Source organism: Anser cygnoides, chromosome 25 (genome assembly GCF_040182565.1).
Source record: "Anser cygnoides isolate HZ-2024a breed goose chromosome 25, Taihu_goose_T2T_genome, whole genome shotgun sequence".
Lineage (NCBI taxonomy): Eukaryota > Metazoa > Chordata > Aves > Anseriformes > Anatidae > Anser > Anser cygnoides.
This window is the reverse complement of record NC_089897.1, coordinates 6,671,797-6,699,031: the sequence shown is the minus strand read 5'-3', so window position 1 is coordinate 6,699,031 and position 27,235 is coordinate 6,671,797. Positions and strand designations below refer to the sequence as shown.

At 42.7% G+C, this 27,235-nt stretch overlaps 1 protein-coding gene across 3 annotated transcripts; it reads right to left on the bottom strand.

Moving 5' to 3' along the window:
* Positions 1-156: 156 nt before the first annotated feature.
* HIPK1 (homeodomain interacting protein kinase 1) lies at positions 157-27,235 on the bottom strand. 3 transcript variants are annotated; one of them, XM_066983223.1, is made up of 16 exons: positions 27,062-27,234; positions 25,283-26,360; positions 19,014-19,137; positions 17,284-17,403; positions 15,254-15,340; positions 14,207-14,391; positions 13,810-13,972; positions 13,259-13,481; positions 12,259-12,380; positions 10,593-10,727; positions 7,910-8,049; positions 7,541-7,723; positions 6,785-7,000; positions 6,281-6,519; positions 5,758-5,894; positions 157-4,776 (listed from the first exon to the last, which is right to left on the bottom strand). In XM_066983223.1, the coding sequence occupies exons 2-16, from the start codon at positions 26,356-26,358 to the stop codon at positions 4,291-4,293; spliced, it is 3,636 nt and encodes a 1,211-aa protein (XP_066839324.1). In that variant the 5' UTR covers positions 26,359-26,360; positions 27,062-27,234; the 3' UTR covers positions 157-4,290. The 3 variants fall into 3 exon arrangements, with proteins under 3 accessions (XP_066839324.1, XP_066839323.1, XP_066839325.1); XM_066983222.1 differs by having other exon boundaries at positions 7,910-8,052; positions 27,062-27,232; XM_066983224.1 differs by lacking the exon at positions 10,593-10,727 and having other exon boundaries at positions 7,910-8,052; positions 27,062-27,235.

Sequence of the window (27,235 nt, the reverse complement as noted above, 5' to 3'; positions counted from 1 at the left end):
GAGCGTGCTAAGGCTCCCACGGCGCCTGCTCCCCCCGCTGGGGCCGTCCTACCCTGGTGAGCAGCGAGCGGGTGTGAAGCAGCGCTCCTATTTCAGCCCAGATAAGGCAGAAACGTTTTCCAGCTATCCACTTTTCTATTAAAGTGACCAAATGAATAGAGTACAGAAAATTAACCCTTTTTATTGATGCATTGCAATTGTTCTACATTTTTACCATATTATGTAGAAAATACTTAAAATACAAGCTACTTTGTAAAACCAAAGACAAACATTGAATCCAAAGATAAACTATGTTTTCACAATGGACCCTTTTCCCATATAGTTAGTATTAAATTTTTAAATATCTATTTCTTCTGTTAAAATGATTTTTACATACCCCCTAAGTACATCAGCAATACAAACATAGATCAGTAATTCAGAAACTACCTGTATCTAGCGGCCTGTAAAAAGGAAGAGCACAACCATAAAAGAAAGTTAAATTTTACACAGTAACTAGCATATCAAATACATTTAATAAAGTAGGAATTCCATTGCAATATCAAGGATTCAAGCAGAAATACTAACATTACATATAATGTACTGCTACATGTAGTGAGATAGATATATTTCAAGCTGAATCTGAAATCACACATTATATAAAGTTTAGCAACAAACAACCATGTGGACATGCGGCACCATTCAGAAGTTTAAATAAAATAAAAAGAAAGCAGGGCTGTGCCAATCCTGTCATTTAGAAGCAATTTAGTTTCGTGTACTAAAAGAAATTGCTGAGTCAGAGGATAATTACTGCATCCCATCAACTAGGTGCTAAGCAGGAAAGCTTCAGACATTGCAGTGGCTATCACAGCTGTGAATACAGGTCAGGAACAACTCTGATTTAACGACAGTTCATGGATCACATGAATGAATCTAGATGGGACTGTGGTTACCAAATATTCAAAAGGTGAATCCCAAACTATTTCAGAAAAATAGTAATTAAGGAGTACTCCAACTTCCACCCAGAGAGAGCGTATTTCTTTACAAAATGCGTAGCAGCTCTGAAAATGAGGACAGTCGATTATTTAAACTAATTTGAAAGCTGTATATGCATGGGAAGAAGGGATACATCTCCTTAGAGCCAACTACAATATACTTACATTGGGCAACACTGAGATCTGCCACACTTGTGAAGCCAGTGCGCCAAGGTGAAAACCTGGTCCTGCTGGGGTGGCCTTTTTTTGTTTGGCTGGTTTATGCTGTGTTTCACAGAGGAATTTCAGGGATATCAACAACGTGTTGTAAATAGAGAATGACTCAAATTTCCCCATGTTGTTTCCATCTTGTCCTCTTTGTTCCAATACTTTTGGAAACTTGGACAGTGCAGGGGATGACACCGTGCTTTGTGAATACATTTGACTGAGTTTAATGATCATTTTAAACTGCATTTTTTGGTGGGAAGTGGGGGCAGAGGAGCAGGAAGGTTCTTCAAATTTTTAGCACATTTTGCTAGTGGTCTTTTTTCCTGTTACAAGTGCATACAAAACACTTTACTAGTTGTGAAACAGGCCATGAAGTTTTCCTGAAACACAGGAATTGGAACTTGTTTTGCCTTTTGATGGAAAGGCACAACTCTGTAACCCAAGAGGTATCTCACGGTAAGTACTGAAAACAAGCAATGTAATATGGAAAAAAAGAAAGTGCTTACAGCAACAAAGAGCATTGTTTACACCAATGATGTAAAATAGCAAGATCAGTTGGTTATCCTCACTTTTACAGAAGTGCTCTGACTAGAAATACACTGAACAACAATGTCACTAATGCTACTGTCCAGTTCAGAAGTCCTTGATCCCTCTATTGAAGGGGATACCAAACCTTTAACAGTTCATCAATTTCAGGTCAGTCCAGACTTTCTTCTATCAGTAAAAATACAGAATTTCAGAAATTAATTTTGCCCTTTTCACATACTGCTCAGAGAACTGGCCTGTTTTCCACTGGGACAGAACATGAACTGGGATTCAAGGTTACCAAAACCTCTTATTGCTGCAGTAATACTACCGCTCAAGCGAGTTTATCATCCATTTGGACAAGATACTTAAGTCTATATACTGAAGATGAGAAATAATTCCTAGTACAAGGGACCCAAGAAAACAAAGTGTAGTTTAAAAACTCCACTGATTATGAAAACTGAGTATTTCCTCTGCACACTAACTAGGCATACAGCTGACAAACCTTCCCAACAATTCCACATTAGCAGTAGCTTTACAAAACTTTAATGGTATTATGTGCTTTACAGCAGGCTCTCTTTGGTATAAATATTCTGTCACCAAGCTAGCAATATTTTACAAGAAATGTCTGCTATTAACGTGGGGGAAGGTAACGCCATACTAACCTAATAAAAAGTGATTGCACATATTTAATCACTTCTGCAATATTAGACTAAACATTCCAATGCATTCCCAGCACTACCCTATTCGAAATGCACTGACAGACATCTAACAGTACATGTGCCATTTCAAGGAAAAGCTTTAAGGGAACATCGCTTCACTCCAAACAAAAATGTAGCTTTTTATGATAGCATTAAAACCGAGAACAATGCACCTATGCAACATACTGCTGTTCTTGCTGTGATAAGCTTAGTGAATTGCTTCAATTCGACGGGGGCTTGCTGGTCCCTCATAAGGCAAGCTCACTGTAAACTCTATTCACACTACATCATCATTTAAGGCACTACAATAAGGGGACACACCAAACAACTCTTCATCACACATACCTGTGCAAAACAAATCAGAAGGTATCCTTTTCTCTCATGAAGCTCTACTCCTCTCTCAGTGCTACAGTGATGAGCTCTAACCATTGCATTATATCACATACATTCCAACATGAATCAATTCATTTTGGTTTAAATACAAAGGATACATCAACTCCATCCCCAGGAACGTTTAAGAATTAGACAAACACTAAGTACAGAGTTCAAGTATAATCACTACACATTTTGATTACAAAGACAGAACGTTTGGGGTTAGCAGGAAGTTTTGCTCGTTATATTTTTCTAATCAATATGTACATATTTCATTTTATGTAAAATATTAAAACACCACCAATACAAAACTTCTAAAATAGTTTTAAATTCAGTAATAAACTTTAAAATCTGGATTTTTTTTCTTTTTTTCTTTTTTCTCTTTTTTTTTTCTCAATTCCTACATGCATGTACTGTATACAAGTCTTATTAAGAGCGCTTTAAAGTAGCTGTTGACATATCCGGGAGGATACGCTCACAGGAGTATAAAAAGCTGTACACATCAATACAGTGATGTTTCATTGTATTTTAAATTATTCAACTCCCTCCTAAATGAATCATGTGAAGAAAAATATTAAGAAAAACAGAACAAAAAAGTCCTGTGCTTCTGTGAAGGAATCCAGCTCCGTTTTAGGGCCAGCATCTAATATGCTGCAGAAACCAAATTTTAGAGCAATGTGGCACTATTCATTCTCAACTGAAGACTACAGCATCCTGGCAAAGATCTTGAGCTCCGTTACACAGTGAGATCTTGAATAAAGTTCAAAAAAAACTTAAGAGTTCTTCAATGAATGCAACAAAAATTTGACTATGCTGTGGAAATGCAGAATTTTCAAGAAAACAAAACAGATTTCAGGGTTTATGTTGATTCCTGAATATATAATGTTGCTAGTACAAGGCAGCTGTCTCTACCAGTCCTTAAAAAATTTAAAAAAAAAAACAGAGAAGTAAACACAAAACTTTGACAGTAACATATATGGAGATGTAATGGCTTTTACAGAGCCAGCAATTTGTTAGAGACAAATTAAAATAGAAAACAAAAATTAAAACACTAAACTTGATTTTAAAACTGTCATAGCAACACAATGAGATAAATGTGCATTACATTTTTAGTGGCAATATGGATTTGTGCAAGCTGCTGAAAAAATAATCTGCTAGTCTTTTTGTTTAAATTATACAAGTTAAAAAAAAATCATCACATCTGTCTTCCAAGACACTGATTTTCCTTCCCCTTCTCATTAGCATAACAGAACAATTTTAAATAAATGTGACCATGAACTTTTTAAAAGCATCTATAAAAAGTAAGTAAAACTTTAAAAACTTAATTAGTGACCCTCGTACTGGTAACAAAGCATGCTGCTCAGTTAGTGACTGAACTCACCAGAGACATTTTTGAACAACATACCAGCAGAGAAGGGAGAAACAAAAGCCAGGCAGTCATTACCAGGTAAAGGTTCACCTGAAATCCTTCTCCAATCTCTCAGGCCTATTGCAGGACAGTGTTCTACTAGGAACTACAAGTATGAGTACTGGTTGATCTTTGTAGGGCTCAGCGGATATCCAGTGTAAATAGCAGATCCTCTGGAAGCACCAATATAGGACTGGGGAGCAAACTGGTGTTGGTACTGGGCAGGTGGAACATTTGCAGAAGTCAGCAGACTTGGACCAACACTCACAGGGACCTGGTGGACAAGTGTGCTAGGGTGGGCAGCGTATTGGGTGTGCCGTGAAGAGCCCTGAGGGGAGAACAAATGGGCGATGGAGGTGGTGGAGCCCAGTGGTGCAGCAGTGGTTGGAGCGTAAGTGTACATATGAGGCTGGCTGGACAGGTGTGCATTTGCAGTTGCTGCTGCCAGGTGGGGATGCACAGGGCTGCTGTGCTGAAACGTGTAGGGAGCCTGAGAAATAGTTGATGTGAGGGGTGCCACATAAGCTTGTTGCCTACGTGGGCCTGCATTTCCACTTCTCTCCTGTGAAGCCAGCACTGTTGTTTGCTGGTTCTGCAGGGAAAAAAAGTAAACAAAGTTAGCGGGTATCCTCAGGGAACAAGAAAGGGTTCAGCCAGAGCCTCCCAATCAACACCTGGGTTCTAGCTGCAGGACTGACTCCTGTCAGAAACTCCATTCCCACCTGTGATACCCTTTTGATAATTTGACAAGGGTTACTGCAGTTCCACTAAAACCAAGGTTACTTTTCTTCCACAATGAGACCAAACTGCCACACCTGGGGTACCACGGTACTTGGCTGTACAAATGCAGGCAGGCTCTAGGACTGACCCAGCCTGTTAACTCTTCCTCAAGGTGCCGTTCTGCACCTCAGTGAGAGAGGCAGCAGGACTGCCCCATTTTACAACAACAAAGCCTGTCTTGTCCCCATGCCAGAAATGGGCTGGAGATGTATCGCTTCCTCTCTTCCAAAAGGCTACAGCAGCTTGACTCAAACATCAAAAGTAGTAACACAAATTGAAGTAAAACCAGGCTCTAAGGTTTCAAGGGAAGTCAAGTGCTCATTGTTAGTTTGAGAGACAAAGTTCAAGCTTAAACTCCTGGTCAGGGCTCTGTGAGATCTAGAAAAAGGTAAAGAACAGAAGAATCCCCTCTTCTCATACTGTTTAGTACTTTAAACACTACTCAAATTCAGCAGCTGGATCTTGGTGTCCCTCTCCCACCTGAGCAGAAAGATTCACTCACTGACAGACAGACATGACTGGGAGTATAAACAAAGAATACAGGCACAACTGTGTTTCCTTCTCCTGTGCTCTGGTACAGCAGCAAATTCTTTGGCCCAAGAAACTTCACCTATACTTCCCACAAAGTTTACCCTACCCTGCACAGCTACAGAACAGAATCATCTTCAAAGAATTAATGAGGTAGCAACTGTGAATCCTCTTGCAGAGGAGTCACTCTGCCATATTGTATAGTGTTTCTAAAGCAACTGACTGCATCATGTTCAAAGGCCAGCAAAAGTCACACGGTGATTACCTGGCTGAGATTGAGAGGCTGCACACCATTTGTTACCACACGATGTGATCGATACCCAGTAGGTGTTATACAGCATCCTGATGACTGCCCGCTCACAGAGGCCACTGGCTTGGTCTTACTGGTGCCGCTCAGGATGCCTGAAAGATTTCAACAGCTTAATCCCTTCTTCCCCCTCACACTCCACACACAGTGATAACCAGCTTAGGTAAATGAAGAACACATAGGACCTACTTCCGTAACAGAGCCATCTCTTCAATTTTAATTTAAAATTTGATGGTACAAGAAATCATTGGGAACTTTTACAGATCTTTCTATGTGTAGCCAAATATAGAAGAAAGGTAAACATATCAAACTAAAAACAGACTGAAGCTTGCATTCTCAAAACATCTGCTATGAAACTTCAAGCTGCTGAAGACCTAATGCAGACAATTCAAAATTGTGAGGACAAAGCTGCCAGGGATGAGACAGCGTCTGAGTCTTGTCAAAAACTACTGAGCACAGCAACCTATGAGCACATACCTACCTGAAGACTGGGTAGCTACAATGCAGTCATTGAGCTGTGTTTTCAATGGTGGTACAATGATAGTACGGGAGTTGGAGCTGTCAGATGCTCCTCTGCTTGGCAGCTCCAGGGCACCGCCTGTACTCCTGAGAGAAGAAAGTGGGTCTGTGGCATAGGGGCTGTTCAAGGAGGAGTCGGAATCAGGGGAGTCATTAACAGTAACGTAGCTGATGACATTGGATCTCTGCTTCATGCCCAAACTGCAGGGGGGGGAAAAAACAACAAGAAACATTCTAGTTTTTCCCACAAGACATCTCCCTCGCAGATCTCATACCCTCCTCCTAGTCAAGTGTGATTCTGGTTAATTTAAGAGACAAACAATACAGTGGACATGATGCAGCTTTTTCAGTCAGTGCAGTGGCTTTTAGGCTAGACATGGCTTTGTGTGTAGCATTCCCCACTCTCCCCAATACTTGGGCTCATTTGATTTCGCCTGAGTACTGGACTGCCAAACAAACTTCCTACCTGGCAGGTTTGTATTTGCTGTCTTCTTCCTCATCAGTGTCACTACGAATGGTGATGACGCTGACAGGTGGGCTTGGAGTGTCTGGGATCACAATGGGCTGGTGCTGCTCCTGCACTGGGACGAGCACGTTGGAGGAGGAGGAGGTGGAACGCAGAGGACTGCTCCCAATGAGCGAGTAAACTTGAGTCGGCACAGTCTCTAGAGTCGTGCTGGGCCTAAAGGAAAACCAAAGCAGTATTCATCTGTGTCAGCAGGCCAGGACAAATCAGCACCAGCATTAAAACAGCTAGGCTTCGGCAGGCTGGAGCACATGTACAAAAAGAAACGTCTTGAAATACCCAGAGAACCTCAGTGCATACAGTCATATAGCAAAATGCCACGGAACGTGTCCCAGAAGGGACAAATGCATTTAGTAATGCTCTGAGCAGGACCGATCCGGCTGAGCACTGTCAGAAACCTGCCACCTCTTGTCAGTTGTATTGTCATGACACCGACACATCCTGAATGCATAAAAGCCCCCTTTGACCAGTACAGTAAAGCACTTGGTCAACCATCATCCTTACAATTGGAAGTAAGATCACTTAAATCAGTGTCTATAGTACAAAGGCCTTATCTAAGACATATTTAAAAGCAATTGTAGCACAAACATTACATAGACAATAACTCTGTAATCATAAGAACAGTTTTTCCACACCATAAAAGCGACCTCCACAACACACCCACAGTATCTCTAGGGGTAGGAGATGAAGCCTTACTTGGCTGCACTTGGCGCTGGCTGCTTGTTCTTCTTTGCTGGAACATTGCTGTTTTGCTGCTGCCTAACAACGTGAGCAACCCCAACATTCAGAGGCTGTGCTGTAGCTAACGTCACATGGTTGGTCAGTAGTGATGGCTGTTGCATGAGAGTGCTATACTGATTTCCATGCGAATGCGCATTCCTGAGGCAAAGAAAAAAAAAAAGACCCAAATCCCATGGCAGCACCGCAGGCACTGCAGCGTAGGCACAGCTGCACTGAGCTCCTGCATGAAATTGAAGGGGAGGGTGAAATTCTGTGCAGTGCAGTTAGTACCGCAATGGCACGTATTTTCATTGGGCATAGAATTGGACCCTGTGTAATCCCTACCTCCAGTCAGCTAATTGCTGGCCGCCACCAATCGTCTCTGGAATCACAGCTGCTGGCTGAACAGAGTTGTGCAAAGCAACCCCTGGGAGCTGCTGCCAAGTGGAAGGAAGCAGTATCTGCTGGGTTCCCCCAGGCCAGGCCTGCTGCAAAACAACAAACAGATACACAGGTTTACTATATCTCAGTTCCTACAGACAGAGAGAGACTTGTTCCAAGCAATAAATGCACTCATGTAGATTGTTAACTTGCAGAGATAAAGGCACATCATTGCACTTTCTCCAAAGGTCTCAGAACAGCAAGACAACACTAAAAACAGAGAAACAAGCTTCTCCTGACACCTTGCTAACCTTTTGTATCCCAGATGTCACCTGGGAAAAAGTCGTACTGCAGAATGCAGACAGATATGCTGCTGCTGGATGCAGCGAAAGTGTTCAGGACTGTTTTGCATATAAGCTTATGCATCCTGCTCTGCTGGAGAATTCCAAAATGTGAAGCCAATTTGGTCCTTTCTGTTTTTCTGGATTACAGGTCTCACACTGAGATAGCTGTGATAACGTTATTATCATGCAAATGTACCCCACCTCAACTAGAGTAGTATAGAAAAACCACAGCGAGGGAAACATTTACTTACATGGGAGATACATGAAGATATTTTCAATTTGTTAGAATTATTAACATTCCTGTTCAAACTGACAAAAGACAGATTTTTTTGGAAAAAAACACTAAATTCTGCAGTACAATATTCCCATGATTTTGAAAATACATGCCTCTTTATTGCAGATTGAACTGCAAAAATATAAAAACCCACTGTTTTAAACAAAATATTTCTGCAAGTAACAGATCCACGTATTACAAATACTGGTTCCAAACAAGAAGCCTTCAAAGCAGAGAACTGCTAAAACCTCTGCCAACATAAGCGGAATAATAATAACAATAATATTGAAAAAATAAAGAGAAACGTGTTAAAAGTCACACCATGCGTCTTTCCAAAAGCCAACACCTGCACAAGACAAAGCAGAGAGTTTAATACAGCAAGATATTTAAATTCCCAACGAGAGGCAGAAATCGGGCCTTCCAAGCGACGAACTGTTTTGACAGAGGAAGGACAAAAATATGCAAAGCTTAGCAAATGGCTAATGCAAACTCAGGGGAAGCAGCAGGGGAGAAGTGTCGGAAGCACTAAAGGTGAGCAAATTCACGCCAAAGGCTCCCAGAATCCAAACAGAAATAGTAAGTTCTCCAGAGAAACTCAGAATCCAGGCTCATAGTTTGGAGACAACTGGCTCTGATCTCCCACTGCTGTACAGGGGAGCTGAATGTCAAGTCCGCTGTACATGCACAGGAGAACAGATCTAATTTGCCTGTTGAATCAAAAGTCCAAGTACACTTTTGAAAACAACACTAATGTCTCACTTGTGTCCCAAGCTCTGCTACAGTCACCCCTTGCCGTTTTCAGAGCCTAGATTGCAGCCTTTCAGCAATCAAAACTCAAGAGGAGGAAAGGAGATACATCCCTGGAGCTATCTTAGCTCAGAGCTGTGACCCAGGAGAAGCCCACTCTCCTGCCTTCCCATCCTCAGAAATAGGGAGCAGTTAACTTGGTTCAGAAGAACTTAAATGAGTGGATTTTAATTTCAGTACAGGTATGGCTCGAGCAAATTCCACTTCAGGAGAGGTCTCCATCTTGGAAGAAAATGACACTCAAACTACCACTAAAGCCACAAGAAACAACATGGTTCACAGAAGAAATGGAATGTGCTTTGAAAGACACGTGAAGATACCAGCACTTAAGTGTACTGCAATGTTTTCATAAGCTTCACTGATCTGATTCTGGAGTTTTACGATGACTTCTCTGCAGCACTTGCAAAGTTGTTCTGATGCAGGTGCCAAATTAATACAAAGAGGACAATTTTGAAAACATGTACTTTCTAAAGGTATATTTACTTCCTTCCCCCATCATTTTTTTCCAATTGTTCCAAATACCCTACAAGCTAGCTTATTGGCATTTTAAATACTAACGCTCACCTTTAATTTCAAACAAGAAATACATATGAACTGAAAGTATCTGTGAAGAACAGTATCTTTTTCTGGATGAAGCAAGCTACCTGTGATTGGCTACAAATAACAAAAGGCCAGAAACCTGTCAGTGTTGAACAAAGGTTAAGAGAAATCAACTGCTAAAGCAATACACTAGAGAATTTGCTATCATTAGAGGTTTTAGCCTGTGCTTAATGACCTGAAACATTTCTACATGAAAAGCAGCTTTTCAAGTGTTGAAAACAAAAGTAGGTAGCTAACTTGCCAAGTAGTTCAAATTCTGGCCATCCAGGTACCTGTAGCAGAGTCAAGCTAAAGGCTGATTCCTTTGTATTCAAAAATCAAAAGGCAAAGATAGGATAGTAAGCAAAGAACGAGAATAATTATAACTCTTCTACAGCCTAGCTTAGAAGAGCTTTATACTACTAGGCTAGTAAAGAGTAATAGTCAATGGATCTGGATTCTTTACAGAGCCACACTAAACATCAGAGTCAGACAGTGCTTCAGCAATGTTGGGGAGGAAAACAACAAGACATTAAGATGTAGCGAGAACACAGCCACAAGATGGCACATGCTTCCATGCCCTCTGCAAGTCTAAGTTAAAACAAAAACTCAGTTAGTGAACACAATCAAGGGAGGCAATTACCAGTACTGCAGCCGTCTGTTCTACTAGCGCTGGCCGGCCGGCTGCGCAGTTCAGAGTAAAGGGAACCGCATACTGCGGCGTGATGGTGGCTACTTGAGGATGAAGAGTTGCTACCATTAGTGGTGTACAGCTTCCCTGAAATGTAGATCAGGCAGTAAGTGAAACAAACGTACTGAGGCAGGATAAGTGGGTTCAGCAATAGGGCCAGAAAAGGTTTCACCTCACTGGCATTTTATGGTGTTTGAGTAGATTCCAGAGTTGTAATGGATGCAGTGAAACCAACACTCTGACCCTCTAGGCATGTTCCACTATGCAATTATATGTCCCTGAGGGGAACACAGGGAATGGGGAATTTGGGAACAGGATCTCTCTGATGACATAACTGAGAAGTAAATATGAGATAGTGTTCAGCTACTGTTATATTTTACCAGGTCCCAGAGAGCAAATTACACTGTCTGTTAAATACACTACACTAAGCCATAACAAACTGCACCCCTAGAAGGGCACAGTATTTAATATCGTACCTCCAAATTCACATACAGTACTCCTGGAAAAACTAAGGCATTTATTGAAAGGCACCAGAGGTCTTTTTGTACCATTAAAGAACAGTTATTTGTAATGAAACTACCAAGAAACTACCAATATTAGTCTCTCAAACATCTAATTAAAACTATATTCATAGTCTACAATTTGCACTCTCAAGAAAAATAGGGTTTGGATTCAGATGGGCTTCCTTCAAGCGTATTCTGCTTTCTGGATACTGTTACCTGTATAATTCTGCCAAACAAAACAGAAATCACAGAATGCCAAACAAAATTATTTGGACTGAACAATCTAAAATTAACTCCTCTGCAAGTAGGTCAGTAGTACAATATACTTCCTGGATAGTAAAATTAATAAAGTATGTGTTAATGTCAGCAAAAACTTAAACTATGCAAATAAATAGAACTGTGGTCAAATTAAAGGCAATTACAATTATTCAGTGAATAATACTTGGGAATGACTGGGCACTCGGTATATATTAGATATTTTTTTTTAATAAAAATATTTAGTTTGCAACACATTACTAATGTTTTAAACATCTTTTTAGAGTGAAAACATCTTTTTAGAATGACCTGTGAATTTTGATACTGCATGCCATTTAAACTGCAAACAGAAATAGGTATGTCATTGCTACAGTTCGATTCACACTAACAATGCAATTCACAATTGAGAAGAATTCAGAAATAATTTCATTGATTTAAATATGAAATTATAACATGCGTTATCTTTGCTACCACCTCTGTTTTCTGGGATCTCAATTCTCAAATGGATTTCATCTAAAATTTGCTGCCTTATTTTTGAAGTGTAGGCAAAAGTGTACACCGCTACCTGTAAGGCGGTGCACACCTGTGTAAAAAGTGTTTTTAACAGATGGAAAGCACACATTTACTCCTGTTATTAAATCAATCCCCTAAAACCAGGGAAGCACATGATATAAAATAGTTTAGACTTAAAATAGGGGGAAAACAAAACAAACAAGAAAACACTGTCTTAGAAGTGATCTCCACTTAACCTTTCAGTGCTCTGAGAACCCTCAGCACTCGCCCCAAACACCAGGTGAGTCAAGTTCTCCTGGATGGTGGTAGGAATTGCAGTTATCTCTGGACTTTATTTAGTTATTTACCTGGGTGAGAACTCCAGACTGGATCTGCAATGGCTGTGCTGCAGGTGCTTGCGGTACAATTGGGACAGCATTCTCCATCCTCACTGGGAACCCAGAATGTTTTGTAGTCGCCTGAAGTCCAGCTATGGGGCAGAATAAATCACAGCTAAGCTAAGCTGTTTTAATTATTATTATTCCCAAATCAAATTCCCACCAGGTAAGAGAAGACACAGTCAGATGATGAAAAAGAAAAGCTGTTCCCTTTAACGAAAACTTACTAATAAAACACAAGCTGAAGTAAATGTGTCTGCAGCCCCAACACAGGGCAATCATGGACAACCAGCCCTCAAATGCTCAGCTCTGTTCAAGTCTGCAGTCTTGTTTTCAGAAACAAACAATCCAGATGCGCAAGATAACAGACATCTAATTCTGTGTTGCTTTAGACTAAGTTCAAAATTCAAGCCTTACACTAGCAGTTCCCATTTCATAAATAATACTCCGTATTAGCACAATCCAGGTATAAACATGAATGGAGAATTTTCAGGATTAACAGAGCTATGCTTGTGCTAACTTTACTTATTTGCAATCTGTGACAGTTTATTTCTTATTAGCACACTACACAACTGCATCAATGGTTGTGAACTGACTTGAAGACCAGATATCTACTCTTGACATGAAAAACAGCAAGACATTTTCTTATTTTCAGATAGGCCTGACTCCTCTGTCCGCTGCTTTTTGAGGAATGCTGTTGTGTTCAGTTTGGGGGGAAAAACTGGTTGAACAACCAGAGGAAGACTGCAACCTGGGCAGGCAAGATACTGTCACCTGTTCAAGCATGACCTGGAAGAGAACCAAATTGTCTACACACGTCTGACCTGATTCTGCATTTATATCTGATGCAAGAGCCTTGAGCGACAAGCACGGAGTGGTATTGTGTACTTTCTCAATATAGTGTTAATCACAACTTCTCATTTTCATCTAACTGAAACAACAGTACCATACAAAGGGTTTTTCAACTTACTTTGGAAAGCAGGGGGACAAACAATGAATGTTTGCTGGAATGGGTCAGTCTGTGTGCAGATCTGGGTGGTTCCAGGTTGCAAGGAAACACTTTGTTGTGCCACTCCTGCAACTGGTGCTGCGGATGATGGATACAGAGCAGACTGATAGTTTAGCAAGGAGACATCCGAGTTTGCCAGGGAAAGAGTAGCAGCAGCAGTAGAATTGGAAGCCAATACACTGGCCTAGAAAACAAAAATATTACAGATTTATTACTCCTCCTTGTTATAAAAACAAACAGGAACTGTCAAGACTATACTGTGAAACAAGCACTAGGAAAAGGTTTTAGGTAAAAAGCGTAAAACAACATAAGAAAAAAAAACATGAATTGCACCAACTTTACATATGTTGCTGAATTGACAGGCCAATATGATTAGGTGAAGAAGAGAATGACTTGGCTTGAGTTTTGGAAAATTACACTTCAAGACAAGACTACAAATTAAACATAGTATTTTGCAGAAAAGGCTACTTCTTTTCTTCAGTTAATATAAAACAGCTAAAAGATGCTATTACCTGATTGTGTACTGTATTGAGCTGGTTGTTAAAGCTCATTGTCAGATTTGTGCTTGTATTAGGAGCAACATGAGTCGTGAATGGGCTCTTAATCTGATTCACTGTATCATACATATTAACTCTTCGTTTGCAGATCTCCATATTCTGAAAGCAGGATTTCACACTGAAACAGAAGACAGAAGGTAAATATGAGATACATAAAAATATTATCTACAATATACCTGAGACATGACATTTCTAACTATGTCCTAAAACATGAAAAGGAAGCTTATGAACATGCCTTTGCTGTTTTCAGATCAGCCAGGAACTGCAGAAAACAGCATCAAAGTAGAAGTGTGCTATTCTGTGTTTCTACTAAGTCTTCTTGAAACAAAACAAGAAATCTAAGGAAGCTTACTGATTACTGTGGGGAAAATCTAGTAGATGTGTCATTGTAACAAATGGATGGTTCAAAGTCTTCAGCGGAGTAATTCTCTTATCTGCATCAATAGTCAACATTTTCTTCAACAAATCAATATACTCCCTTCGGTCAGCCTTCTCTGCCAACATGTCGGTCCCTTCTAAGTCTGTAGACATATTCACCTTGAAAACAAAATTGCAGTAGTTCAAGCAAATATCACATTCACTGCTGCTTAACAATTCAGTAACTTCATATCAAGCAGAAATAGTTATTAAACATTTCTGTCTCTTAGCCAACTTAATTTTAGGTACTACAGCACTATCATGTAACTTTTCCCTTGCCCCTTCTAAAAGCAGAAGTCAAACTTACACACGGAATTCTCAGCTCAATAAGAAGCTGGTCTGCTCAACAGACAGCAACCAGGTTTCATTCTCCACCGCCTGGCAATATGCCCTCTTTCTATTTTGCAGGGCTGTAAGAGGCTAGCAAATCAGAATGACAAGATCCTACATTCTCTGCACAAATGTCAAGCCATGATAATAGCTACGAAAGCAAGAGAAAATCGATACCGATATGTTTAAAATGCAAGGCCTCGTTATTAAAAACACTCAGATATTCCTCCTTTTCACCTCTGAAAGCATAATTAAAAAATTGAACAGTCTGTAGTTCCTGTCAGCATGCTGAGATCTCCAAAGCTCAGTAAGAGGCTTAATCCTATAAACACATCTGCTGGTGCTTAGCTTTCCTACTACTTGACTGCAGCTAGACTACTTCTAGTGATGTAGGCTAAGCACACTTGTTACATCCACCAGATAAAAGCCTAAGAAAGAACAGGAAATCTCTAACAGCTTCATAATTAATATCGTTGTAGTCTTCAATACAGTGATTTCTGATGCAAATTGGCTCCATGGCAAACCTACATTATTTTTTTCAACAGCACATGGAAGACAACTGCTCCTGCCCAGGAGCCTCCTTTTTAGAGACTCCAATAATCTTAAGTGCTTAAAATGACAGTTATCTGTGTGTTACAGTATTTCTACACACCTGCGCCATATCATCCAAACAGTTGAATATATATTTCCGTGCTTCTTTTGATTTTATCCCTGTCTCCAACTCGTGTTCTTCTGGGGTCTATAAAATAAAGCATTTGTTAATATAAACTGAGATTTGAGAAATTGAGATATAAGAAAGAAAAAGCAACAAGAAAAGAGTCAAGCCAGGTAATCTTTTGCCTGCTTTAATATAAATTATATGTCAGTGTGCCAAACCAAAGAAGCCATGGGTTCTCATCTGTCAAACTAGATCACTCGTTAACCACTGTCAAAGCTGAATTAACAATTGGATCAGTTCACTTCAACGCTTCCTTAGGTAGCACTAATGTGAAGATTTCTGGTTTAGGAAGAGAAAAAAAAGGCTATAAATATTTTCAAGTCCCCCATTTGCAAAGAAGAAAGGCAAAACTCCCTTCCTTTGGAAGCCCAGCTTTAAAGCTAAATCAAGTGTACATCTGATTCTTTCCTGTCCTCTGCCAGTACACAAACATTTCTGTTACTAAAACCCACCACCATGAAGTACTCCCTACTCTTCTCAGTATTGTCAGGAGATGACAACAAGATGACATACTTCACCAAGACTGAGCAGACCATAATAGGTAATAACCATTATCTCAGTTACTTTAACACCCACTCTTTGCTGGTGCTATCATTCACAGCTGCTATTGTTAGATGAGTACTAGGAGGTCTGCACAATTTCTGGAATGAAATACACAAATCATCTATAGATTGGATTTGAAATTCCATTCAAATATACTCAGAATGTTTTCACAGCACACTAGATGTGAATTTATATCAAGTCCTCACCCATCTAGTCGATCAAGGGAAACCAGCTGATGTGATCTTTTTGGATTTCAGTTAAGCTTTTGACACAGTTTCCCATAGGATCCTACTGGACAAAATGTCCAGCATACAGCTAAACAAAAACATCATACGATGGGTGAGCAATTGGCTGACGGGCAGGGCTCAAAGGGTTGCGGTAAATGGGGCCACATCTGGCTGGCGGACGGTCACTAGTGGGGTCCCCCAAGGCTCCATTTTAGGGCTCTTCAATGTTTTTATAAATGATTTGGATGTAGGACTAGAAGGTGTTTTAAGTAAATTTGCTGATGACACCAAACTTGGAGGAGTTGTTGACTGTTGAGGGTGGGAAGGCCTTACAGAGAGATCTGGACAGATTGGAGAGCTGGGCGATCACCAACTGCATGAAGTTTAACAAGAGCAAGTGCCGTGTCCTGCACCTGGGACGGGGCAACCCTGGCTATACGTACAGACTGGGCGACGAGACGCTGGAGAGCAGCCCCGCAGAGAGGGATCTGGGGGTTGTGGTTGACAGCAAGTTGAATATGAGCCAGCACTGTGGCCTGGCAGCCAGGAGGGCCAACCGTATCCTGGGGTGCATCAAGCACGGCACTGCTAGTCGGTCAAGGGAAGTGATTGTCCCGCTCTGCTCTGCGCTGGTGCGGCCTCACCTTAAGCACTGTGTGCAGTTCTGGGCACCACAGCACAAAAAGGACGTGAAACTGTTGGAGAGTGTCCAGAGGAGGACTACAAAGATGGCGAAGGGCCTAGAGGGGAAGACGTATGAGGAGCGGCTGAGGTCACTTGGCCTGTTCAGCCTGGAAAAGAGGAGGATGAGGGGAGACCTCATCGCGGTCTACAGCTTCCTCACGAGGGGGAGTGGAGGGGCAGATGCCAATCTAGTCTCTTTAGTGACCAGTGATAGGACCCGCAGGAATGGTGGCAAGCTGTGACAGGGGGGGGGGTTCAGGCTGGATATCAGGAAGAGATTCTTCACTGAGAGCGCTGTCACCCACTGGAACAGGCTCCCCAGGGATGCAGTCACGGCACCAAGCCTGTCAGAGTTTGGACTGTGCTCTCAGTCATATGGTCTGAATTTTTGGATAGACTTGTGTGGTGCCAGGAGTTAGACTCGATGATCCTTATGGGTCCCTTCCAACTCCGGACATTCTATGATTGCTCAATGAACAAAACAGAATCAGTAATCAAAAAGAGACAAACCTTTAGCCTCCACAGTGGGTATCCCAAATTTGGATCTCTGTTAAAAAACCTGCTTGTTTTCGTTCCCGCACTGAGCAGATACTCCGCTGGAAGGCCTTGAGTTTGTGAAATATAACGTATCTAGGAAAGAAAATAAAAAGAATGAGGACTCTCAGTATAATGAGCTAATAGCTAATGGAGTAATTATCAGCCAGGTGTGTTCACAGGTAATAAGAAATAACCTGTAAATAAAGGATGCCCAGATAACTGAAATTTCCTTTGTCATGACCGTCTCCCAGAAGGAGTCTATTTAAAAGCTTAAGGAAAAAAAGCAATAATAGAAACTATCTGATTTACAGATGTTAAGGTAACTAGGCCTTGTTCAGATTTTCATATATAGTTCCCTTAACATGTTTCATTTCTTATTGGCAAAACTCCTCCTATTCCACTGTGCCAAAGCAACTGAATATCGCCGGGCACTAAAATCACCATTGTAGCTTGGGATCCTTATGAACCTATTGATTCAGTTTTCACTTATGCCACTGTGGATCCTAAAGAACCTGCAGGTGAGTATCTTTTTTATCTACACTTTAGCTCAGCTAAGCAATCTGCTGGCTTTATGAGACCTAACTACTGCTTTATAGCCAAAGGATGTTTAAACAGTAATTGTAAATCCCATCTCAAACCCCATGAACTCATTCCTGGAGGCCCTCTTGAAAGTTCTGCCTGAGCTTCATTTGCTGCTCCAGAAATCTCAGAAAATATGAATAACGTCAACCTTACCTTTCAAAGGCAATTTGGATATCAAAATCTACTACATGAAGTCACACCTCATGCTGCCTCACAAAGGACTGCAAAATCCTGTCTATTAAGCAATGGAAAAAGCACCTCCTCCCCACCCACCTACATGACTAGATAAGGTTCTCAGAATTACACAAAACTCACTGTGCAAGGAAACCACCATGGTGTACCTCAGTTATTTTCTAACTCACTCTGCTCATTAAGGTACCACCATGCTTCCTTTGGAAATTTACAGTGCCAGGAAGATATAACAAAAACTTAACTAAGTTTGAAAACTTACTTTTGTGTTTTGTCACATCAGGAAAACTATACCAAGCATTGTCAAAAGACACCACCATAAAAACCACAGTGGAAAAATTAGCATCAAAAAGACTGTCATATAGACATTTTGTCCTTTTATAGGCAACTGACTAGCCCAGGTAATAATGCTAAGTATCCACGGAAAGAAATAATTAGTTCAAGATGCCTTTACAGTCACTTGCCCCTGTATTTCAGAGACAGCTTGGGGCCCACACTTTGCATTAAAAATGAGGGCTGCTGTAGGTACTAACAGGACAGGAATGATAGGCTTGCTTTGTTTCCACATGGAAAAACTGCCCTCATGGTGAAATTATAGAGGGTGTTTCAAGTCAGAACACACTCGTCACTTCTGTTTTGACAGGAATGTATTTCAACAGCTTTGGGGTTTGGAAGCCAGGGGGTTAACTGTAAATTGACTCTATATTGGATGACTACATTCAACTCAAGTTAAAACACACAGAACTGTGCTCTACTGTGCAATGACAAACCAACAATGAGAATACCACAGACAGAAAATGAACTCAAGATGACAGACAACAGCTCATTTATGTTAGATGAAATCTGAAGCAGGATACAGTGGGTTCAGAGGGTCTGGACACAGATCATTGTGGTTTCATTTGAACATCCTCACAGCTATCGTGCACTCTTACCTGATCATACTCTGATGCTCCTGGATACAGAGGCCAGCCTAGAAACAGCTCAGCTATCACACAGCCCAGTGACCACATGTCAATAGCTTCACAGAACGGTAAACCCAGTATGATTTCAGGAGCTCTGTTGAAAACAAAAGGATAAAAACAAAGAAAAAAAGTAGTAAAAATTTTGGTTCAGAAAACATACAGTTCTTTCCTAAAAATTACTTTGGGTAATGTTTCTCCTTCCCTCATCCACCTCCAAGTAAATCCATGTGAAACTAAGGGATGCACCTTAAAGTAGAAGATATTTCCTCAAGCGTCCTAGCAGATGCCAATCTTTTTATCACTTAGCAGCATGGTTGATTTTGCTTTATTGCCATGATGCCCTCCAACTCATGGTTGGGAACAGTGTAAAAGTCCTAGCTGGCCTTTATGCAAATGCGATATGAAGTTACTCCTTCAATAACTGGTTTGATAACACATGACAGTACGTATGGTGAGAGGCATCCCTGAGACAGCACACAGCCTACCCTAACAGAACTTGGAAGAACAGTTCTGGCAGACGGTGCTTAGACTTTTCTCTGAAGAAGGCCTCATTACCCCAGGGAACCAGCTGCAGAAGGCTGCCTGCTTGCACGTGGAAAAGAATGGCATCTGCAGAGCCAGAGAAAGCAGCTCTTCAGAGAGACGCTTGGTTTCTATTATCTGGTTTTCAGGCAGGGTTTCTTTGGAGAGTTTCAAGTTGGACAAATGGACAGCGGACAAAGAGAACAGAGCTAGAGATTCTGACTGCTCTGCAAGGTTGTGTTAAAGGTTTCTGTGCACTGAACCACACCTAATGCAAAATTTACCTGTCTGGCCTAGCCTTCAACAGAAGGTGATGGAAAAAAACTCACACTCCAGGAAGGATCCACTTCCTGGATCTCCTAATTCTCAGTTTGGAATTGCAGGGAGGTTTGTCTGGAACTGACTCAGAACACAAAATGTTGTAGTACAACTCTGCACCTACACACTGTTCTGAAACAAACTGATGCTGTTCTGTCAGGCTAAATTCTGGTCATACATTTGCATATAGCACAAAACCCAAGTGCTGCAATAACCATGTGAGTCGGTATGGGAATTTACTCTGGAAAGTACAGGAAATATTAAAACCTTGCTCTTCTTCATGCATAACTAACACAACATCAAAAGAAGACAGAAAAGTCCTAGGCTACAGGCCACATACTTTTCTGGATATGACTTAAGTAGCATACTCTAAGGCTAGCATGCAATTTCTTGTATTAGACTGTATGTTATGTTCTGTTGTTAAAAAAAAAAAAAAAGGTACTGAGGTTCTGAAACCCGTTCTGATCTTCCTACAGAATTCTGAAACAGGGTTCGCGTAACACACAGGTGTCAAGAGATCTAATACCTTCCTCAACTGTTCAACTTGGATGTACCTCCCAACTGTTTGTCACAGCAAGAAGTGACTCTCCAATTCATCACCCTTTGGGTTATAGTAACAGAGATACAGCTTCTGGTTTAGGTGACTGTACACAATTACCATTAGCCAGTCTCCAAAATAAATGTACTCAGCTGCCCAAGCGCAGTGCCTCTGAGAAAGCGTAAGATCTATCGAAAATGATAGATAGTTGAACCAACTATTTGCTGCAGTGAGGTCACACCTACACACTGTTGTTCAGCTTTAAAGCAAAGAAGTTCTTATGTCTGAGCCCCTCAAGAACAGAGCCATGATAATCTTTTATTCTGATTACTACAGGTTAATTTAGCCAAGACTTTCTGACATTCACTCCATTCCCTGTTATGGTATCTTCCACTCACCTGCTCTAGTTGACTGTAATCTGTTTCCACCTTCTTGCTCATCTACCCCTGGCACTAGGTGACTTCGGAATGGTTTTGCATATGTGAAAATATAACATGATTACGCTAATACGATCAATATCTGATATTTCGATTCTGAATCTCCAGCTAAAGTTTTATATTGTAAAAGAACTATGCCAGAACAGATCCAACTCTCTGTAGGCGAACAGGTGCTAACAAGAGGAATCCATCTCTGTAGTACTTTCGCCTTCACAAGCAGAGCAAGTACAATGCAGTCATACACGCAGGGTTTTCAGAACTCCATCAGTCTACTAGCCATCATTATCAAGAGCCTGTATTCTCGATTCTCCTACTTACACAGGAATTTCCAGTTCAGATAGGACTCAAACCATCCAAGTTTGGAAGTTTGGCCAAGGAAGGCTGCATGCATAAGTTTCCTTGGTTTGGACTGCCCAGCAATGTGCAACGTAAGTGGCTTGTGGAACATGCAGAACATGCTAATCCTTCACAAGCCCATGAAAAAATCCCACCCATTCCCATGGCAAGAGAGATTAATGGCAATAAAGGCTGAATGTGATGGTTTGTCCGTCTTTAACAACATGTTGGAGTAGACTTGCGTATTTGGAAACCTCAATACTAAAATCATAGTAAATTAAATTCTATGCATTTTGTTTCCTGGAACTTAAATGAACTTCTCACAGGCCACTTGATTTCATTCTGATTCCAGGACAGAGCTGGTAAATAAGAGTCTCTATCACCTCCTTTAACACTGCTATAATTAGCGGCCTTATGAGATGTGAGTTGAAACAAGACAACAGGCGTAAGTCACTTTCATGGCTGGGCTGTCAAAGATTAAAGTGATCTTTACCGTCTTAAACTCTTTGAAATACGAAATCAAACATTCTTTCTTTGCATATGTGCTTGCAAAGGTCTGCTCTGACTTCCAAGGTTAGCAAATAAGCTCGGGCACTCTTGGAGAAGAGAGGATTCACAGCAGTAGCAGAAAAATCTAAGACTTAGTTAAGCATTTCAAAACACGCCATGTTTACGCAGAGGTCGTCAGCCCCCTCCCTGTTCAGAACGGTAGTAACGTGAAGATTATACAACCGCAGCCAGCAACGCAGTGAATAACATGATCACAGCTCAAAAGCTGCATCAGCAAGCAGAGAAAGTTAAAGTTGGCAGCACTCACTGCTGCTTCCCAGGCCAACATGACTGGGACAGAAATAGGGAACGCAGCCCAAAGCAGAAGCAAGGAACAGATAGTACTCCATTCTGCGAGCTCCCTCAGCGCTCAGGGGCCTGAACTGAAGATAGGACTTGAAGCTCAGGGACTGAACAACGTCAGGTACTCCTGAACTGACCCCCGGGAAACATCAGGAGGTAGGGATGTCAGCAAGACTCACGTGATGGCTGTGCTTGCGTATACTGAGTAAAGCTCTCTGAACGGCAGGAAGGTAAGTCTTACAGGGATTTTTCATTTCTGCAAACTGTCCACTTCCCTCTATTGTTTATCCTCCATGGAGAGAACAAAAGCATCCATACCCTTCTGCACCTGATGCAGGGAGTGTATACTCTGGTTTTCAGGCCAGGAACTGTTGCTGATAGACCTCAGGCCATAGAAACCAGTCACTGCATAGAAGAGTGACTGCCAGAGTCAGTCTACTCTGAGCCCACGCCAGGCTTCAGAGCCAAGGAATTCTTCACAGGCACTTCTCACACTAAGTCAACCATGTCACGGCAGCAAAACTGCCCTTCTTGACTGGGGTACACTGCAGAAGCACCAGTAATGCTCGTGGAAAGGAGGAACCTGCCTCAGCCTTAACACTCTTGCCTGACAAACCCAATACTACATCCCAGCTGGAAGCACAGGCCAGCTGCACCATCAACACCAAAGAAAGTTGTTGACTGCCAGAAGTACAACCAAAACCTGGAGGGAGCAGGGGTGTTGGACAAAATGACCTCCAGAAGTACCTTCCAACCCGAACCGTTGCGTGATTCCAGGAGCCCTCCTCTGGCCTCCCCTCCCCTGGCGGGCAGCAGCCCAGGGAAGCGAAGCAGCCGCTAAGGGACGGCTGCGGCTTCCAGTGCTGCCTCTGCGCAGCCCAAAGCTTCTCAGACACTTTTTTTTTTTTTTTTTTTAAAGACATGTAAAGTAGAGGTGTTAAGAATTAAACGAAGGCAGGCACACGCGCTTCAAAATAAGGCTTCAATATGAAGAATTCAAACAGTTCAGCCAAAACTCTCCACATGAATAAGTGGATCGAAGACAGTATAGCAAAGCATTCCCCCATTTCATGAGAGTATCATCCAAGCCCATGCAGAGGAGCAGCACATTTAGCTATTATTGAACAAGCTGCATCTTAAAGCAATGGCCCCTAAATATACAAAGAGGTTGCATTTTTTCCTATGGACCTATTCAAAGCTCAAAGTCTCATTCAAACTAAGACTGTTTAGCGTTCAGCAGCACTGAGTATAATTAATAAAGAAATGCTTCTTTCCTTCAGGGTACATACATATCAGAAAATTCATCTTTATAGTATCTGACCTTGTCTCTCTACAGGACACAGAGGTTACCTAAGCCCAGCAACAGGTATTAAAAGCAAAAAAGCAAACACAGAACACGTAAAGTTTATCTTTAATGTCTGACAGAGAACCAAATGAAAAAGTGGCCTATATCAATTTACTATATACAGTATTAAAAAAAAAAAAATCAACTTTGAACTCAACACTAACATGAATATGGTTAAAGCAACCCAGACAGATCTCCCACAATAACCTGGTTTCCACACCATCTCCGTAAGCTCCCAGAATATGGATTTTAGTAACCACCACCATTAAACGAATTATGTAACGCTAAATATTAGATTTCCACATCACAGCATTCTTAACTTCAGTCGAGCAGACACCCTTAAAAGCCATCTAATCTTAGGGTACTTGCCTGTCGGTCACCCCTTGGCAGGGAGGCGGAAGTGGCTTTGAGCTCAGTTCAGCACACAGAGATGAAGCAGGCAGCTTCCTTCCTGGCAGCCCCTTCAAGATACTTATCACCCCTCGCTACTTGTGCCTCAGCCAATCTGTTTTTCACGTGTGATATTACAAACTGGAAAGCACTATATGCCTCCCCAAACTGCTTTGCCCACATCTGTTGCAAGTCAGACAGAGCAGACCCTTGATCAGTGGTAATCTCTTTCAATGCAACAACAACTAAATTAATAATGCATTTTAGACTGCAAGCACGTTAACAGAGTCATACTGCATAAAAGAAAATTGCAGTTACAAAAAATAAACAGTTTACAATTGAAAAAATGGGGGCCAACCAGCTGAGTGAGGATCATTAGGAATGGACTAAAAAAAGGGTGTATCACATGAAAGGAACAGCACAGAAAGCTGGTACTCAGTGCAAGTAAAAAACAAAACAAATGGGGCAAGGATACAGGGAGTACAAGGAACAAACAGAACAAGCTCACAACAAGCCAGGGCTTTAAACTGAAACTAGGGAAAGACATCAAACAGTGCAGAGACAGGATGGGGTGGAGTGTTCTGAATGCTGTCCTGTCCCAGCTGGAAGGACTAGATACTAGTTAACTTGTGCGTCAAGTGAACTTGCCATACGCTGAAAGCAACCACTAACACACGCAGCAGACTTTTACATGTCCCTCTGATGCCAGAAGTTCTCTCTGCAGCCATAAGTCTACAGATACTTTATACTAAAAAACATCCTAAAAAACAAGCTTTAGGAATAATTGAAAGAAAAAAGCACACGTTGCTCTAGCTAATCAATTTCTGAGTTTTAACAAGTTTGCCCACAGAATAGGAATTTTTATATATTTTTTAATTCTTAGATAGCAGTAAGGCAAAAGTCATTTCCACTTTTCACTAAGGGAAACAGAGATCTAGCTCATCCCCATTTTAAAAGAACTACAAGTCTCATGAAAGCGTGACTTATCGAGGGCTAATCCAGGAAGTTGTGCTCATGAAGTGAGTTCAGATGAAGGTGGGACCAGGACAAAAAGAAATCGGCACCCCTTTGACTTCTGTCTCTTCTAAATGACTGTGCTCACTGTGCTAAATTTAAGACCATGGCAAACAATCCAAAATAAACTACTCCTAGCATACTGCTTCCCCAGTTTGCTGCTTCATGCATCATCACTAACTAGTGACAGGGTAAATCAACTTAGTGCACTAATCTGGGGTCAGAGGTAGGTACCGGACTGTATATTATGTCGCATTTGCAAAGCAGAAGTTCTACTTATTTACATGCAAGTGGCCGAAGAGATCTCCAGGAAACAAGCAGAATGGTGAATAGGCTGATCATTTCCTTCCCCCACCCCCCAACTGGAACTGGACCTAATGGCAGAAGAGTTAAGCGTGTGTAGAAGCGAACCCTTAGCACACTTATCAGGATCAGCTTCCCTCTGTTAGCGCAGCATTCTGAAAGCAGGCATTGTGTCAGGACTTACCTGTAATAGCGTGACTGCAGGTAAGTGGAGCACACTGCTTTAGAAACGTGACTGGCTGAACCAAAGTCTATCACCTTCACTCTGTAGGGCTGGCGAGCAGGATCCACCAACATGATGTTTTCTGGTTTCAAGTCAGCATGTATCAGACCCAGGCTCTTTAACTTCATCAAGGCAGTAGCCACTTGCTGCAGAATTGGCCGGATGTATTTCAGGGGCAACGGGCTGAACTTATTTTGCTTTAAGAAATCATATAAGTTCTGTTCTAGCATCTCAAATACAAGGCATGTATGATTCTTGTGTTGAAAGCACTCATAGGAGCGAACAAAATTATACTCATCAGCATTCTCACTACTCAGACGAGAGAGGATGCTCACCTCTATCTGGCCCTGCCTAGCATATGAAGGATGGTTCTTCAGGATTTTGATGGCTACAATCTCCTTCGTGCTACGCTTCCAGCATTTCGCCACTTGCCCAAACGTTCCACGGCCCAGGAATTCCAAGACCTCATAGCTGTTTGTCATAGAGCACAGGATCTCATGCTGGACCAGCTGATAATCCCCTTCTCCACTGGAACTGCTGCTCTTTGTGGTTACCGTGGTGGTTGTGGCCGCAGCACCCACCGCAGGTCTGTTTTGCAGCATGAGAGGTGGATGTTCCTCAATTATCTGCACACTACCGTTGCTGTCTACCTCTTCACTTTTCCTTTTTAATCCACATTTTTGGTATGGTTCCAGTAAAGAAAGGTTGCTCCTATGCGTTAGGGTTTGGCTGTTCTGGAAGGATGCTGTTGCACTGCTGCCTGTGCTGTCGGCTGCTGTAACCACAATGTGCTCAACTGAAGGAGCAGGGAGAAGGAGGTTCTGATCGTAAGGAGGGACGCTGAAATTGGCTACCTGATGAGATGAGCTAGCTTGCCCTTGAGCTGCCGGGAGGTTTTTGCTGTGGGTATAATACTTGTCACTACTGCTCTGTCCTGAAACATCCCAGACAGTGGGCTCCACTTTCAGTTTCTTGGCACTGCAGAAGGCACTCGAGGATACTGACGGAGGGGAAAACACCTGCAGCTGTGAGGCCATACCTGAGAAGGGAGAAGCGAACGCATTAGGACTACTTAGTGGCAGCAGGCTGCAAAGGAACAAGAAACAAAATGGCCAAGTATTCTTCTAAGCACCACACCGTGTCTAACACCAAGCAAAGCAATGCTGTGAACAGCTGATTCTGAGCGCATCCAAGGGGCAACGCTCTCCAACAGACCCACTGTGTTTTACCTCCCCGCCTACAATCGGAAGAACGCAGAGCTCCTCACCCAGCTTTCTAAAGGCTAAGGAAAACCCGGCGCGAGACGGGAAAGCAGCCCTGAAAAGCAGAAGACGACGCGAAAGCAGGAAGATGCTGAGAAAACTAAGGCCGGGGTCGCTTGTTTGCCGCTCCCCCCGGGCCCGGTTCCCACCTCCGCTGGGGCAGCGGCGAGAGGAAGCCCCAAGGGGCGCGCGAGCTCCTCGCCGGCCGCCACCGCAGGCCGGGGCGGCCCGGGGGCAGCGCCCGACGCCCTCCGAGACGCCGCGGCCCGGAGGCGGCGGCCGGGGCCGCTCGCGGCCCGCTCCGCCCGGCCGGGACACGGGGGCGAGGCCCCCCCCGCCCCCCGCAGCGCCGCCCCGCAGCGTCCCGCTCCCAGCGGGGCCGGGCCTCCGCCGCGCGGCCGCTGAGGCAGCCCCAGCCCCAGCCCGAGCCCCCGCCGGGCCTCCCCGCGGGTGGGCCCCGGCCGCGGCCCGCACTCACCGCCGGTGGGGGGTTCTCAGCCGCGGGCCGGACCTGCCTGGGGGACACACGGGGGTGCGGGGCCCCGCAGCGGGCGCATCATAGCCCCGCCGCGGCCGCCGGCCCGGCCCGCTCGGCCCGCGCACGCCGGGGGGAGCCCCCAGGCCGCTCCGCCGCCGCCGCCAGGCTCCGCCG

Coding starts and splice junctions, on each gene's coding strand:
- HIPK1 (XM_066983222.1), bottom strand. CDS start 26,358: ATGGCCTCACAGCTGCAGGTGTTTTCCCCTCCGTCAGTATCCTCGAGT. Junction 15,341..17,283: donor ACCCACTGTGGAGGCTAAAG/GTTTGTCTCTTT, acceptor TTTATTTTATAG/ACCCCAGAAGAACACGAGTT. Junction 12,381..13,258: donor TTGTCCCCCTGCTTTCCAAA/GTAAGTTGAAAA, acceptor TCTGCCCCATAG/CTGGACTTCAGGCGACTACA.